The sequence below is a fragment of the Rattus norvegicus genome, chromosome 13 (genome assembly GCF_021556685.1).
Source record: "Rattus norvegicus strain SHRSP/BbbUtx chromosome 13, alternate assembly SHRSP_T2T, whole genome shotgun sequence".
Classification (NCBI taxonomy): Eukaryota; Metazoa; Chordata; class Mammalia; order Rodentia; family Muridae; genus Rattus; species Rattus norvegicus.
Genome location: NC_141546.1, coordinates 73484658 through 73502578, shown reverse-complemented (window position 1 = coordinate 73502578; position 17921 = coordinate 73484658). Strand labels below are relative to the sequence as shown.

The 17921-nt window shown below is 41.3% G+C and overlaps 1 protein-coding gene across 1 annotated transcript in view; it reads left to right on the top strand.

The window, feature by feature from the left end:
- The window catches only part of Pappa2 (pappalysin 2), a 274186-nt gene that overhangs the window by 210896 nt on the left and 45369 nt on the right, over positions 1 to 17921 (top strand). Inside the window, exon 21 of the mRNA NM_001427778.1 lies at positions 5501 to 5572. Within this exon, the coding sequence (NP_001414707.1) occupies positions 5501 to 5572 (72 nt within the window). The remainder of the gene's footprint in view (positions 1 to 5500; positions 5573 to 17921) is intronic.

The following is a 17921-nucleotide window of genomic DNA, read 5'->3' as shown; positions in this document are numbered from 1 at the left end:
GTTGAGATCATAGTTCATGCCCTACACTCATAGACCTTCTGCCTACTGCCTTCACTTCCCGAAAGTCCAGGGTCTCCAAGCTGCTAAGGGTGTGGGATGAATTCCAGGCAAGGAGGACTGCCATTTTTAAGTCTCTCTGCTGTCTTCTCTTGATTTCTCTCTTTTTCTTTCATTTGTTATGCTAATCCCAATGTTACATTGGGCACAAAGGGGTCTCAAAGTAGATAGACATCTCCCCTTCATCCATACACCATTTCCTCTGTGAGGTAGAATAAACTTCCTGACTGCAAGAAGGCAAAAAAACCTGAAGAATGGAGGCATCCACCAAGAGACTCTCAAAGTGTTGTTTTTCAAAAACTCTTTTTAAAGGTAAGGTGAATTGACTCTGGCTACCTTTATCTGGTCTGTCTCAAAGCTTTGTTACACCTTTTAAAGTGGGGGAGTCCATATTTTAACTTTGAAAGATGAGGTCTTTCAGGAACCCCATTTGTTTGTTTAAATGCAGTGCAGCAGTTGTGTGCCTGGAATGGAGTTTTCCTAAATGGTATTTGAAGGTGACTCCTTCCAAAACTCAAGGCATCTATCATTTTCTGTCATTTCTCCCTTTTTTTGCCTCATAAATTCCTGCTTCACAGACTGAACAATGCTCCCCTCTATTTTAAAATTACTGTCATAATTATGAAGTAGTCAGGTGCAAGTTAGTGAGCTTTCCTCAAAGCAACATGCGATACACTTGGAAAGATCTTTAAGAGTACTTGCATTTCTTGTCAGCTCCCCAGCTCTTCAGTAGTCCAGGGACACCAAAGACTATCATTTTTATTTTGGTTTGCTTTCCCAAATTAATCCTAGAAGGATGAGTGGTTCTTTTAATAAACAGAATGGTTTAAAGCAAAAGAGAAACAGGGGTTAAAAGTTGTCTTGCTATGCAATAGATTCCCATCCCTTCTTGCTATCACTGCTCCTTGCTATTTAACCTACCCCATAAGGAGAGTCAATTCTGTTATTCCCATTCTTTTTGCTATAACTAAATATATGTAAAATCCTTTCATATATGCAAATGTAAGACAAATGTGTGGCAGGGAGATTGACAATACCCACCGATTTTTAAATATTAATTTAGTTTTCAGAGTAGTTCAGACTGGCATACCTCCTTAATCTCTGTAAGGTGCTAAATATCTGTTGCATCCATCCTACCCTTGAGAAAACAGACTAGTTTTCCTGTCTCATTCTTTATGTTGACTGACACTGGCTAACCACTAAATTGAGTACTGGCCCCCAGTCTTCTCCTGCATCTTCTGACCTATGAAAGTCATCCACGGTTTTAAAACTGTGCATACTGGAGATACAAAACGGAAATGAATTGGAGGAAAGCAGGGAGTCAAGGTCACACAGTTTTCAAACCATTTGCAATTGTCTTATTATCTATGTCCAGTAGTTTTAGTCATAGAAGGTAAGTGTATCCTAACAGATAAAGGATGTGCTTGTGGCATGGATAACTTTCACAGGCTAGAAGATGCAGGAGAAGACTGGGGCCAGGACCACATTTAGCAGTTGGCCAGTGCTTATAAAATTTCCCATATTCATAAGTCAGACAACATAAAGAATAAGACAGGAAAATTAATCCATTTTCTCAAGGGTTTAGCATATACGATGGATTCAACAGACATACTACCCACTTTTAGCACCTTACAGAGATTAACGAGGTATGCCAGGCTGAACTACTCTGAAACTAAATTAACATTTAAAAATCAATGAGTATGGTCAATTTCGCTGTCATGAATGTCTTATATTTACATATATGAAGGGAATTTACATATGTTTAGTTATAGCAAAAGGAATGAGAATAACAGAATTGACTATCCTTATGGGGTAAGTTAATAGGTTAAAGGTGCAGGCAAGCAGTGGAGTACTATGCATTCAAGAGAATATAACATCTCAGAAACTATAAAGTCAGCAGAGTACAGTTAAGACTACTTGCAAAATCATATTATTATAACCCAATGGAAAAAATACATCTATAAACAACGTGAGAAAACAATACACACATATGAGTATATCTACATGTGCAGAAATAGGGAGGAAGTCAGAAGGAGGGGTTCTATATCCTCTTCTCTCCTCTATCTGCCAACATGAGATCACCTTATAGCAAAGCTAAATTACATGAAAATACAAAAATATCAAAATGTATTGAGAATAATAGGAGAAATGACCTTAGGAAGAACAGGCTTGAAAATAAAGATACATTTCTATTTCTCTGATTTTTTTTTTCTTTTATAATATGTTATAAATTTGGTAATGTTAGAAGACCAAAATTCCTGCCTTTACAAAAGCTGAGGAAGGGTATAAGAGAAGGCCAGCTCACCTGTTCGGAATCTGCCACCAAGTTCAGGTTTTCAGGACCTGAGTCTATCAAGGCTGAACATCACTTAGATGGAGAAACTGACACTCCCTCGAAGATGTCGACCACTTACAAGACAGCACTAGGCTGACATAGCAGCAGATCCTTTTGTTTGCTGGGGAATGTGGCTTTTAGTAAGGGGGAGGGAGTTGTTTTAATACATTTGGTCTGAATGGAGTAAATGACCAGCTAGGATACCGTGAGGAGGAACAAGGGTGCTGTCTTCTACTTTCCAAAAGAATATCTTACTATTTCCCATCAGTGCTTTCTGGAGGCAGTAAGCAAACGTGATACTTTAAATATCAAAACTTATAACCTCTAGAAAGGAAACATCAATGGAGTCTACTTCTTGTTTTTACGTAAATGGATCAGCTTATGCAACCTGTAGGTATGAAAAGTAACTCAAAGGTTTTGGTATGTCGAACACTCCCGCCCCGTTTTTAGTATTTGTTTGATAATTCCATTTTACCATAATGATAACTGAAGCCAGGTGGCCATCTTATAGATAGTCCAGATTACATTACATTGTTGTAATGTTACATTACGTTGTAAATGTCAAACATGTGCAATTTGTTTTGTTGTATTTCTGAGAATTGTGAAAGAAAGGTTTATGTGAGGGGCACAGTAAAGAAACCACCAAGGTAACCACTCCACGGTTAAGTGGGAGATTTTTATTGTGGATAGGAGAAAGAGCATATTCAGAGTGCTCTGAAAGAGTTTAGAGCAGAGAGAGAATAAGAAGCAGATTGGATTGGCCAGGGCTATCTGCCAGGGAAAGGAGGTTAGAGAGACCCAGTAGAAGAGATAATGGGGACAGAGTGGCAAAGTGTTGCCACCCTGAGAGCTAGAATAGCAGGACTAGAAAAGATGAGGTGTGAGAAGGGCCTGGAGACTATCATAGGAGCTTTGAATTGTATATTGTATTTGTGAATATGGACTTTAGGCACCTGGAGGCTAACATAGACTTTCATATGCTGATGACTGCCACAGATACACGTAAATAGGGAACCAGAAGTCCCCCTTTTCCAGAGGAAAGGAAAATGACACCCTTTGGCAGGTGGGAATTTGTTTCACAAGTCCCAGAAGAACCCTGGCTTTATCCAACCTCCTGGAATCCTTCTACAGTTAGGCTTGAGTTATTTCTGGGTATACATACTGGGGCCTAACATTCCAACCTTTGTTGGTGATGGGCTATGACTGGTCTCTTCTGTAGCTGCTTCACAGCTGAGGGTAGGGAGGAAAATCTTGGTGGTCCGGGATGGTGGTGAGTGGGAGTGGAATCAGGCAGTGGCAGACTTGTGGCAGACTCAGAAACATTTGGTTTGCTAACCCAACCTGAAGAGACAGGAGCAGCCTCGTTGGCTACACAGCCTAATACAGGGACTGGTTTCTGGCAGCTTTTGGTTGTAGTTATGCAGGACCTCCCCGTTGATAGCTAGCAAGGTGAACCCATTTTGGAGCAGCCTGCAATTCCACACTTGATTCCTGGATGGTATCTGTCAGATAAGTGAATCTGCTGGGACAGATACAGGCTAGGGATGGAAGGTCTTAGCTAGATCACTGTAATCTGCACTTAAATCCTCATTATAGGAAAGTAGTGTCTGCACACAGGAGACTCATGCCTTTGAGCTATGGCAACAACAGCAAACAGAGAAGTCCTTAACATAGTAGAAGCATAAAACATTCATTTGTAATAAGACAGAAATTCCTTGGCAGGAAGGAAAACAGAGGGGTAAAAGATCTTGAGGACCCAAAGGCAAGAATACCCTTTCCTCTCTCTAGAGGAAAGGACAGATTGGAGAGAGGTATTTTTAGCACAATGAGAAACACTTTTAAGTCTCTATTTAGAAAACCACTGAAGGAAATTTACAATCTTGAGGCTGTGACAATAACAATAGCCTTGCTTTACCAAGGCTAGATCAATAGCTGGTCAGAATGCCCTTTACTGGGGTGAAACCTTGAGTTTTTGAAGTTTTCCCATCCCATTGCAGCGTCTTTGAATGTTATTTTTCACATACCTTCCATCAAGCCCTCAGACCTTTAGCATGTCTTAAGTCACTTCCTTAGACCTCTGCAATGAGCACAAAACCTTAAACTTTTTACTTTTCTTTTACCTCGAAACATCCAATAATTCACCATGAGACGTAGGTGGCTACATGTTGAGAGTGGTCATTGAAAGGCAATTATTCTTTTAAAAAGAAATTTATTTTAATCATGAACATCAGCACGAAAGCTTGAGTTTGCTTTACTGAAGCCTGCATGTGAGTTTAGCCATTTCAGCAAGAAACCCAGTAGCTCTGGAAAAGCAAGGCCTGATTTTTGCATATGAAACAAAGTCAGCCTGGCCAATTACATCTCAGCCTCAAAGCCTTTTCAGTTAAGAGACTTAACTCAGGCAATTCAAACTTTTTAAAAAGTTTCTAAATTTGTATAATCAGCAAGCAATGTGTTCATCTTTTGCACCCAAAGTCACTCTAAAACCAGACTGTTTTGGAAGAAAAGCAGACCTGCTAGCTTTCACAGAGATCTGAAAAGATAAATTTGAATAGAAAATATAAACCAAGTGGTCCCTGTATCAGTTAAACTGAGAGAGACTCACCTGCTACCTGGATAACTGGTCTGGAATCCTCCATGGTGATCTCTGCGACTTTGTTGGGGACAAAGGACATTAGTCTAAAGCTGCCAGACCCAGAAGGTCTGAGAGATTTTTCTATGGAGAAGAAACTTGGGGGACTGGCCTGCCTTAGGAGACAGGGTGGGGCAGTCAACTCAACAGTGTCCACCGTCTGGGCAAGGCCTTGGTGGCAGTTGAGGCATAGGGAAATTCTTTACCCAGTGGTCAGTGCTATACACAAAAAGCACTCTGAAAATTGTGGTACCCTAGGGGAGGAAGAAGATGAAAGGGGAACAAAGTTTCTACTTTGAGGGCTTCAGCTTTCACGCTACCCAGCAGGGCTAATGGTTTCCACAGGCAAGACCAGTTGCTTGCCCGGCACACACTGAGGGTCTTGCCTTCAAAGCCCTGGAGCTGGCTGGTGGGACAAGCACGGAACTAACAATTACTTCCATAGACCTAATGTCTCTGTTTTATTTCTTTTGTAGAGTATCGTGTGTACCGGCAGGCGTCAGTGGCACCCAGATCCCTCTCTGGTGCACTGCATCCAGTCATGTGAGGTATGTGGGCTTGACTTCCCCAAGTCATGTGAAGAGCTTTGAGTAACATAAGTCCCTCCAGTTCAAGTCTCTGTTTCTTCTGATTCCTCTTTCTTTTACTTAGTTTCCTAAATGCTCCTCAGTCCCAACTTTATAGAATGTAGGGTTTCTGAACTCAGTTTTATTTTAGTAAAATCTCAGTCACTTAAAAGACAAGCCAAAATTATTTATGGCTTTGGGATTTGTAACTATGCCTTAGAATTAGTTAAATACAGATTTTTTTTTATAGACAATTTTGTTTAGCTAGCGAAATGCCTAAAACAAACTTTGGCGCGCGCGCGCGCGCGCGCGTGTGTGTGTGTGTGTGTGTGTGTGTGTGTGTGTGTGTGTGTAGACAAGGTATTATACTTAAGCACTATAGCCCAGACTAGATCTGTAATAACCCTTCTGCTTGGGCCACCTGAGTACCAGGGTTAGAAGTAGGTAGGAGTCCTAGGTTTTGCTTAAAATTGAGATTCACATGTACTTATATAATGTCATATATATACATACTCCAAATTAAAATAAATACAAAATTTCTCAGTGTACTTTTTTTTACCAAGCAAAAATATATGTAAGTTGTGGGCACAATTAGCTAGACATGAATAAGAGGTATAATCCCAGAGCAGATATTACTCCAGTCACTGTGGTCATTTGTCTGAAACTTCCCTTCTTGCAGCAATGGAAAGGTCATGCAGGTGTCTATGCAAACTTCTACACAGGCCTATATTCCATCGTTGAGTGGTTTGACCTAAATCTTCATTATTAATGAAGAAATTCCGCCTTCCTTCTTCCATAGTGGATTCCTGACAGTGGGTCAGCTCTAGTGCAGTGACTTCTTTAAGGAGAGTCTAGAATGAATCAGAGGATTGTCCAGAGAGAATGACCCAGGAACTCTGACACTGAAAATATGCACATATTGCATTTAAATAAGCCCCCAACCCTAGGAACAGCCCATGACAAATACAAGTATTCTTGTCCAGGCACTGCCCTGTCCAGCATGGTTCCAGGGAAGGTCCTGGCTAAGGTGGAGAAAGAATAAAGAAAAGGTTAAACAAATGATTGATAGATAGATATCTAGATAGATAGATAGATAGATAGATAGATAGATAGATAGATAGATAGATAGATAGATAGATAGATAGATGGATAGATGGATAGATGGATAGATAGATAGGTAGATAGATGGATGGATGGATAGATAGATAGATAGATAGATAGATAGATAGATAGATAGATAGATAGATAGATAGATAGATAGATGGATAGATAGAGGGACACACAGCCAGGCAGACAGACATATCAATTCACAGAAAAATTTGGATCAGCTCGATTGAGATCTCTGATGGAGAAACGGCAGTACCCTGAGGCATGTTTACTTAATAGATTCAACAGAGAGGAAAGTTATTGCAGCTGAACAAGGAGGCTGAGTTAATAATACAGGACTGGATCAGCAGACGGGTTTAGCTAATCTCAGTAGGGCCAGTTTCTGTAGGAGAGTCTCAAGAGAAAGCTAGGGTGGCCATTTTCTTTACACAGTCAACAGTCATCCTTGGTTCTCCCAGGAAGGCGTTGCCATATCCATCCCTGTGTTAACACCACACATCCATAAGGACGTCACTTGCTCAGGGCTCTCCACTCCCCACGAGCCACTGCACATTTATTCATCCAAGCCTCTCTTTGGAAGTCAATAAGCCACTTTGCAGTCCTGCCCAGATATTTTTGGCTCCCTGGAGTGAGCTAAAGAGAGCGCATTTAACTACCATTGATTTCCAACAATCCCTTCAAACACACCCAACCTGCTTGCAGGCATGCATGCTAATCTTCTGCTCTGTATCTGACTGCGTCTCTTGATGTAGTTCTAAGAAACTGGGACCCACATGAGACCGGGGAAAGGGAAAGGGTGGGGTTTAAGAGAAAAGAGGAAACTTGGTAGGGAGAAGATACCCAGAAAGCAGCATTCTGAGGATGCAGGAAGGCTAATGCCAGTGTGGAGTGTGCTGTGTTATGGTGCAGGGCCAACAGAACAGCTCATCCTCTGCCATCATTAGAAAAACAGATGGTGGTGGGGTGGGGAAGTGAGGGGAGGCAGTGAATCATCCACTGGGCAGGGGGTGATGGGGAGAAGAGGCCAGGGAAAGAGGGAGATAAACAGACAGAGGGCTTAGGGAGCTGGACAGAGATCAAACAGATCCTGAGAGTTCCCTTCTGGTGTTTCTATGCATCATCTCAAGTAGGAGGGTGGATGTCAGGGCTTGGGGCTGGCTTCAGTGCTTTCCAGAAGGTTACAATACAGAGTTTTCCGTGCTTGTCCTTTCCCCTGACCTGTTCCTCAGCATACCCTCTAGAACGATCTATTATCTGGAACTTCTTATTTCACTGTGTTCTCTTGAAGGATGCCACAAGAAGCAATGTTTTCTTCTCCCTGGAGGCTTCCCCTGACACACTGCTATCTTGCACCACTACCAGACACCTGCCTGTTCTGTGTGGTCCTTTGTCATCACCTGGGGACTCAGTAGAATGCACCTCTTTGGTCCACCCTATACTCACTGCTTTAGAAACTTCACAGGGGGCCAGAAATCTCTACCTTAAGCAGCAAGGGACTATGGAAGCCACTATCCCATTAGTGGAAGTCTAAGAACCACTATCCTACCTCTAGAACCCTGGAAGGATTCTAGAAAGTTACTAATCTGGAAATCCCTACATTGAAGCTTTCTTTGTCCAGAAATAATTATACTCTCTCCCCCTCCATCCCATGCCTCTGTGTGTGTGTGTGTGTGTGTGTGTGAGTGAGTGTGGTGTGTGTGTATGTGTGTGTGTGTGTGTGAGTGTGTGTATGCAAGCGTGCATGAGCACGCATGTGTCTGTATGTATATGTGTGTGTTATATGTATGTACTCATGGCATCTGGGTACATATTGAGGTTCAAGACAGACATTAACATTGAATGTTCTGCTCAATAGCTTTCCATCTTACTTTTAGAGACAGACTCTCTCACTAAATTTCCTTAGTTGATTAGACTGGCCAATCATCTTTAGGGATCCTCTTCTCTCCATTTCCTAGGAGCTGGACTTACAGGTGCATGCTGTCACACATGGCTTTTTAATGGGTGCCAGGGACCTGAAGCCAGCAAGTGCTTTACTGACTAGGTCATCTCAATATCAAAAGTTATTCTCTACAGCATTCTTTCCACTCTGATTATCCTATACTACTACGAATAATCTATATTGTGATTTCTTGGTTCTCTGGGTAAGGAGAGGCTTGAAAAACTGGCCATTAGTTTCTGTAGTTTCAGTGAGAAGAGCACAAGTGAGAGGAGAATGTCCCTGGAGATACAGCAATGAGAAATGCAGAAGAGGGATGGTGGGAACCAGGGGAGAAAAGAGATGGTGAAAGTGGCAAGTTCTAATGCACCGTAGCCAGTTACCTTAATACTATAAAAATGTTAGCATCACAGGCAGATGGAGGGAAAACAGATCTAGAAGCACGAAACAGAGGGTCATCTAGGTGAGAAACTTCACAAAGCACAGTATAAAACCTGTACTGAAATTCAAGATTCTGTGACCTATAATCTGGACAGGCCTCCATTTTGCAATCCTGAATTAAATATTAGTCTGAAGTATCCTCTTGAAACCACTCAGCTTCATACACATGTGACTATTGCATTATCTTTCCTATTGACTCTAGACAATAACATCATCCCATATTCTCACTGTCCCAAGCCTGTGACATTTGCCAACGATGTAACTTTTTTGCATTATCTCCCCTGTACCATGGCATGCTTGCCATTCATTCTCTTAAAGGGGCACTTTCAGAAATTCCTCTAAAACAACCAATCAACCACCAAACAAAAATTGTCAAAGTAACTCTTAAAAAAACTTTTTAAGGGGTTGGGGATTTAGCTCAGTGGTAGAGCGCTTGCCTAGGAAGCGCAAGGTCCTGGGTTCGATCCTCAGCTCTAGAAAAAAATTATTTTAAATTAATCTTTATTTATATGACTACCCCGTAGTTGTCTTCAGACACACTAGAAGAGGGCACCAGATCCCATTACAGATGGTTGTGTGCCACCTTGTGGTTGGTGGGAATTGAACTCAGGACCTCTGGAAAAGCAGTCAATTCTCTTAACCACTGAGCCATCTCTCCAGCCTGTAACTTTGTCCTCTTATGTCTTGTATTTCTTTTTTTTTTATTAACTTGAGTATTTCTTATATACATTTCAAGTTTTATTCCCTTTCCCGGTTTCCGGGCAAACATCCCCCTCCCCCCTCCCCTTCCTTATGGGTGTTCCCCCTCCCAACCCTCCCCCCATTGCCGCCCTCCCCCCATAGTCTAGTTCACTGGGGGTTCAGTCTTAGCAGGACCCAGGGCTTCCCCTTCCACTGGTGCTATTACTAGGATATTCATTGCTACCTATGGGGTCAGAGTCCAGGGTCAGTCCATGTATAGTCTTTAGGTAGTGGCTTAGTCCCTGGAAGCTCTGGTTGCTTGACATTGTTGTACTTTTGGGGTCTCGAGCAGCTTCAAGCTCTTCCAGTTCTTTCTCTGATTCCTTCAACGGGGGACCTATTCTCAGTTCAGTGGTTTGCTGCTGGCATTCGCCTCTGTATTTGCTGTATTCTGGCTGTGTCTCTCAGGAGCGATCTACATCCAGCTCCTGTCGGTCTGCACTTCTTTGCTTCATCCATCTTGTCTAATTGGGTGGCTGTATATGTATGGGCCACATGTGGGGCAGGCTCTGAATGGGTGTTCCTTCAGTCTCTGTTTTAATCTTTGCCTCTCCCTTCCCTGCCGAGGGTATTCTTTTTCCTCATTTAAAGAAGGAGTGAAGCATTCACATTTTGATCATCCGTCTTGAGTTTCGTTTGTTCTAGGGATCTAGGGTAATTCAAGCATTTGGGCTAATAGCCTCTTATCAATGAGTGCATACCATGTATGTCTTTCTGTGATTGGGTTAGCTCACTCAGGATGATATTTTCCAGTTCCAACCATTTGCCTACGAATTTCATAAACTCGTTGTTTTTGATAGCTGAGTAATATTCCATTGTGTAGATATACCACATTTTCTGTATCCATTCCTCTGTTGAAGGGCATCTGGGTATTTTATGGACTCTGCGTTGCTCACTTCTGGGATTATGTATTGGCTCTACTTGCTGGGTGACTTTGGACAAATGCTGTTTCCTTTGTTCCCCATTTCCCTCAACAGAGGATGAATAAGATTTTTCAGAATAGTTTTCATGTAACATCTATTATACAACTTTTGTGAAAATTAAAATTAAATGAGATGCTGTGGGTGGTGAAATCAGCCAATGTCTTATGCAAAACAAACCCTAATCATTCCAGGCATGATGGCACATGCCTTTAATCCTAGTATTTGGGAGGCAGAGACAAGAGGATCTATGTGAGTTCAAGGCCAGCACAATCTACATTGGAAGCTCCAGGACAGCCAGGGCTACATAGAGAGACTCTCTTACAGAAAAAAAAAAACCCTCCCCACTTTTCTTTTCATCTTTGGATGTAGAAGTCTTCTTGAATATTATTTCATACCTGGTACTTTCATATATATTTAGTTACGTTCCTGATCTGGCTTCTGTTTCCCTAAGCAAGTGATTTTTAGCTAAGATTAATTTAATACCCCACACCTCACTATTTGGCACCACTAAGTGAATGGAGGAAGGAAGCTGCTGGCAGCTAATGGGCAGAAGGTAAGGAAGCTGCTAACCTTCACACAACCAAAGAATGTGATGCCTCAAATGCCAATATTACCATTTTGACGAGTTTCTACACTGTGCTAACTAATACAGGTCCTTCAGTGTGTTCGCCAGGCACCTATTCTACTTTGGTTATTTAATAGCCAACATCCACCCACCACTCCCATCCCTGAATCACAGATATGATTACCCTGGCACTGTTTTTTTCTGTCTTAGCTACATATTACCTTGGGGGAAGTGGCTTTCTGGGTTTTTGCACATTGCAGCTACCTACAAGTTGAAAATGTTGTATTTTAGCTGCACACTAGCTACCCAACACAATATCAGGAGTAGCTGAAACTCGACTTATTGACTCAAAGAGCGAGTCAATATATTTACTTCTAGTATAATCACTCCCTACAAATATTCTATGATAACTGTTTAGGAAAGTAATGTTTGTTCTGTCGAATCCTTGTTCAATAAAATTCCATTTAGCATAAAGAGAGAGCAGAGGAGAGAGAACTGAGGCAGAGAAGTAGAATAACAAAATCGTGTTCCCCTTCACCCTATAAAGTAACAAAAAAAGTTGAAGAGAGTCTTCATTCCAATCTTGAATTTTGTGATATCAGATAGTTTAAGTATGTTTAAAATAAATCCCCTCCCTCTTCCCTTCCTCCCTCCCTTACCTTCATCCCTCCCTCTTTCTTCCCTTCTCCCCTCCTTCCTGCCATTACCTCCCTCTCCATCTCTTTTCCCTTTCACTATTTTACCCATTTTTCCTTTTCCTTTCACAAAGGCCTATTTTTCAGTTTTGCCCAAGGTCACACAGTTCTAGGACCACTATATCAGTGGTTCTCAACCTTCCTAATGATGTGACTCTTCAATACAGTTCCTTTTGTATTGACCCCTGACCATAAAATTATTTCATTGCTACTTCATACCATATGCAGGATATCTCCTATGGAACCCCTGTGAAAGAATCCTTTATGTCCTCAAAGGTATTATAGCCCACGGGTTGAAAACTGATGAGTTCAGTGAAGACCAGCTCTCTAGGAGGATGCCTGCTACTGTCCCACTGAACTACTAATGTCCTTCATATGGATTGATTAAACCTGACCTACACTTTGGCTTTGCTTTTGCTGTGATCATGTATCCCTGTAATGTCAGTCTCCAGAATAGTGTCTGATATTCTCTCTTAAAGTATTTATTGCTTCCTGTTGAGTTGTATCTTTGTTGTTGTTGTTGTTTTGTTCTGTTTTGTTTTGTTTTGAATGATTAGTTGTGAGGCTGTGGAGATGGCTCATTGGGTAAGCACTTGCCATGTAAAGGGGAAGAACCCACCTAGGACGGGGCATGCAAACACATGTTCGGAATTCCAGCGCTCCACTGGAGAGTTGAGGGACAGAGGCCTAAGAATAATTGGAAGCTCATGGGTCTTCTTTTCTGCAGTTGTGACCAACACAATTGTGAACAATAGGGCAACTCTGTCTCTAGCCAGGGGAAGGCAATAACCAAAATCGTAGGTTGTCCTCTGACCTTAACATGTATGTCAGGACATGCACCTGTTCATACTCAACATACATGGACAAGACAGACAGACAAACAGACACAGAGACAGACAGACAGACAGACAGACACATGCGCACGCATGCACACACACACACACACACACACACACACACACACACACCAGGAAAATTAAGTGCGAATTCTGGCTATAGTACTTAACTGTGCACAACTCCCGTCTGGCTATCTTTAAGGTGAAATGAGCAAGGGGTAGGAGTTGTATAAGTGATAAATGAGGCTAGTAGTGATATTCCCCAAGGCATAGTACTACATCTAACCATGGTAACTGTGCTCAATTAATGCTCTTGGGGGTATTCTAAAACCTCTGACAGTTGTTTGTAGTCTTACAACATTGTAACAGGCCTTTCTTCTATAAATTCTTATTCTTGCCCTCATAAACACCCGCCATGATGCTTACAATGTTATTTCCTGCTTACCCAGTAGGTGTAACCTTCAAGCTGGCTGTAAAACCGAGTGTTTGGAAGACAGTGTTCTGCTCACTTTCACATATTCCCTTAAAGAAACCAATGTAATATTGTTTTTTTTAATTTATTTAATACTTAATAATAATTCTTTGGTTTCTGGGCAAACATCCCCCTTCCCCCTCCCCTTCCTTATGGGTGTTCCCCTCCCAACCCTCCCCCCATTGCCGCCCTCCCCCCAACAGTCTAGTTCACTGGGGGTTCAGTCTTAGTAGGACCCGGGGCTTCCCCTTCCACTGGTGCTCTTACTGGGATATTCATTGCTACCTATGAGGTCAGAGTCCAGGGTCAGTCCATGTATAGTCTTTGGGTAGTGGCTTAGTCCCTGGAAGCTCTGGTTGCTTGGCATTGTTGTACATATGGAGTCTCAAGCCCCTTCAGGCTCTTCCAGTTCTTTCTCTGATTCCTTCAACAGGGGTCCTATTCTCAGTTCAGTGGTTTGCTGCTGGCATTCGCCTCTGTATTTACTGTATTCTGGCTGTGTCTCTCAGGAGCGATCTACATCCAGGTCCTGTCGGTCTGCACTTCTTTGCTTCATCCATCTTGTCTAATTGGGTGGCTGTATATGTATGGGCCACATGTGGGGCAGGCTCTGAATGGGTGTTCCTTCAGTCTCTGTTTTAATCTTTGCCTCTCTCTTCCCTGCCAAGGGTATTCTTGTTCCCCTTTTAGAGAAGGAGTGAAGCATTCACATTTTGATCATCCGTCTTGCGTTTCGTTTGTTCTAGGCATCTAGAGTAATTCAAGCATTTGGGCTAATAGCCACTTATCAGTGAGTGCATACCATGTATGTCTTTCTGTGATTGGGTTAGCTCACTCAGGATGATATTTTCCAGTTCCAACCATTTGCCTACGAATTTCATAAAGCCGTTGTTTTTGATACCTGAGTAATATTCCATTGTGTAGATGTACCACATTTTCTGTATCCATTCCTCTGTTGAAGGGCATCTGGGTTCTTTCCAGCTTCTGGCTATTATAAATAAGGCTGCGATGAACATAGTGGAGCACGTGTCTTTTTTATATGTTGGGGCATCTTTTGGGTATATGCCCAAGAGAGGTATAGCTGGATCCTCAGGCAGTACAATGTCCAATTTTCTGAGGAACCTCCAGACTGATTTCCAGAATGGTTGTACCAGTTTGCAATCCCACCAACAATGGAGGAGTGTTCCTCTTTCTCCGCATCCTCGCCAGCATCTGCTGTCACCTGAGTTTTTGATCTTAGCCATTCTCACTGGTGTGAGGTGAAATCTCAGGGTTGTTTTGATTTGCATTTCCCTTATGACTAAAGACGTTGAACATTTCTTTAGGTGTTTCTCAGCCATTCAGCATTCCTCAGCTGTGAATTCTTTGTTTAGCTCTGAACCCCATTTTTTAATAGGGTTATTTGTCTCCCTGCGGTCTAACTTCTTGGGTTCTTTGTATATTTTGGATATAAGGCCTCTATCTGTTGTAGGATTGGTAAAGATCTTTTCCCAATCTGTTGGTTGCCATTTTGTCCTAACCACAGTGTCCTTTGCCTTACAGAAGCTTTGCAGTTTTATGAGATCCCATTTGTCGATTCTTGATCTTAGAGCATAAGCCATTGGTGTTTTGTTCAGGAAATTTTTTCCAGTGCCCATGTGTTCCAGATGCTTCCCTAGTTTTTCTTCTATTAGTTTGAGTGTGTCTGGTTTGATGTGGAGGTCCTTGATCCACTTGGACTTAAGCTTTGTACAGGGTGATAAGGATGGATCGATCTGCATTCTTCTACATGTTGCCCTCCAGTTGAACCAGCACCATTTGCTGAAAATGCTATCTTTTTTCTATTGGATGGTTTTGGCTCCTTTGTCAAAAATCAAGTGACCATAGGTGTGTGGCTTCATTTCTGGGTCTTCAATTCTATTCCACTGGTCTATCTGTCTGTCTCTGTACCAATACCATGCAGTTTTTAATCTCTATTGCTCTGTAATACTGCTTGAGTTCAGGGATAGTGATTCCCCCTGAAGTCCTTTTATTGTTGAGGATAGCTTTAGCTATCCTGGGTTTTTTGTTCTTCCAGATGAATTTGCAAATTGTTCTGTCTAACTCTTTGAAGAATTGGATTGGTATTTTGATGGGGATTGCATTGAATCTGTAGATTGATTTGGTAAAATGGCCATTTTTACTATATTAATCCTGCCAATCCATGAGCATGGGAGATCTTTCCATCTTCTGAGGTCTTCTTCAATTTCTTTCCTCAGTGTCTTGAAGTTCTTATTGTACAGATCTTTTACTTGCTTGGTTAAAGTCACACCGAGGTACTTTATATTATTTGGGTCTATTATGAAGGGTGTCGTTTCCCTAATTTCTTTCTCGGCTTGTTTCTCTTTTGTATAGAGGAAGGCAACTGATTTATTTGAGTTAATTTTATACCCAGCCACTTTGCTGAAGTTGTTTATCAGCTTTAGTAGTTCTCTGGTGGAACTTTTGGGATCACTTAAATATACTATCATGTCATCTGCAAATAGTGATATTTTGACCTCTTCTTTTCCGATCTGTATCCCCTTGATCTCCTTTTGTTGTCTGATTGCTCTGGCTAGAACTTCAAGAACTATATTGAATAAGTAGGGAGAGAGTGGGCAGCCTTGTCTAGTCCCTGATTTTAGTGGGATTGCTTCAAGTTTCTCTCCATTTAGTTTAATGTTAGCAACTGGTTTGCTGTATATGGCTTTTACTATGTTTAGGTATGGGCCTTGAATTCCTATTCTTTCCAGGACCTTTATCATGAAGGGGTGTTGAATTTTGTCAAATGCTTTCTCAGCATCTAATGAAATGATCATGTGGTTCTGTTCTTTCAGTTTGTTTATATAATGGATCACGTTGATGGTTTTCCGTATATTAAACCATCCCTGCATGCCTGGGATGAAGCCTACTTGATCATGGTGGATGATTGTTTTGATGTGCTCTTGCATTCAGTTTGCCAGAATTTTATTGAGTATTTTTGCGTCGATATTCATAAGGGAAATTGGTCTGAAGTTCTCTTTCTTTGTTTTGTCTTTGTGTGGTTTAGGTATAAGAGTAATTGTGGCTTTGTAGAAGGAATTCGGTAGGGCTCCATCTGTTTCAATTTTGTGGAATAGTTTGGATAATATTGGTATGAGGTCTTCTATGAAGGTTTGATAGAATTCTGCACTAAACCCGTCTGGACCTGGGCTCTTTTTGGTTGGGAGAACTTTAATGACTGCTTCTATTTCCTTAGGAGTTATGGGGTTGTTTAACTGGTTTATCTGTTCTTGATTTAACTTCGGTACCTGGTATCTGTCTAGGAAATTGTCCATTTCCTGAAGATTTTCAAGTTTTGTTGAATATAGGTTTTTATAGTAAGATCTGATGATTTTTTGAATTTCCCCTGAATCTGTTGTTATGTCTCCCTTTTCATTTCTGATTTTGTTAATTTGGACGCACTCTCTGTGTCCTCTCGTTATTCTGGCTAAGGGTTTATCTATCTTGTTGATTTTCTCAAAAAACCAACTTTTGGTTCTGTTGATTCTTTCTGTGGTCCTTTTTGTTTCTACTTGGTTGATTTCAGCTCTGAGTTTGATTATTTCCTGCCTTCTACTCCTCCTGGGTGTATTTGCTTCTTTTTGTTCTAGAGCTTTTAGGTGTGCTGTCAAGCTGCTGACATATGCTCTTTCCTGTTTCTTTCTGCAGGCACTCAGCGCTATGAGTTTTCCTCTTAGCACAGCTTTCATTGTGTCCCATAAGTTTGGGTATGTTGTACCTTCATTTTCATTAAATTCTAAAAAGTTTTTAATTTCTTTCTTTATTTCTTCCTTGACCAGGTTATCATTGAGTAGAGCATTGTTCAATTTCCACGTATATGTGGGCATTCTTCCCTTATTGTTATTGAAGACCAGTTTTAGGCCATGGTGGTCTGATAGCACGCATGGGATTATTTCTATCTTTCTGTACCTGTTGAGGCCCGTTTTTTGACCAACTATATGGTCAATTTTGGAGAAAGTACCATGAGGAGCTGAGAAGAAGGTATATCCTTTTGCTTTAGGATGGAATGTTCTATAAATATCCGTTAAGTCCATTTGGCTCATGACTTTTCTTAGTCTGTCGACATCACTGTTTAATTTCTGTTTCCATGATCTGTCCATTGATGAGAGTGGGGTGTTGAAATCTCCCACTATTATTGTGTGAGGTGCAATGTGTGTTTTGAGCTTTAGTAAGGTTTCTTTTATGTATGTAGGTGCCCTTGTATTTGGGGCATATATATTTAGGATTGAGAGTTCATCTTGGTGGATTTTTCCTTTGATGAATATGAAGTGTCCTTCCTTATCTTTTTTGATGACTTTTAGTTGGAAATTGATTTTATTTGATATTAGAATGGCTACTCCAGCTTGCTTCTTCTGACCATTTGCTTGGAAAGTTGTTTTCCAGCCTTTCACTCTGAGGTAGTGTCTGTCTTTGTCTCTGAGGTGTGTTTCCTGTAGGCAGCAGAATGCAGGGTCCTCATTGCATATCCAGTTTGTTAATCTATGTCTTTTTATTGGGGAGTTGAGGCCATTGATATTGAGAGATATTAAGGAATAGTGATTATTGCCTCCCGTTATATTCATATTTGGATGTGAGG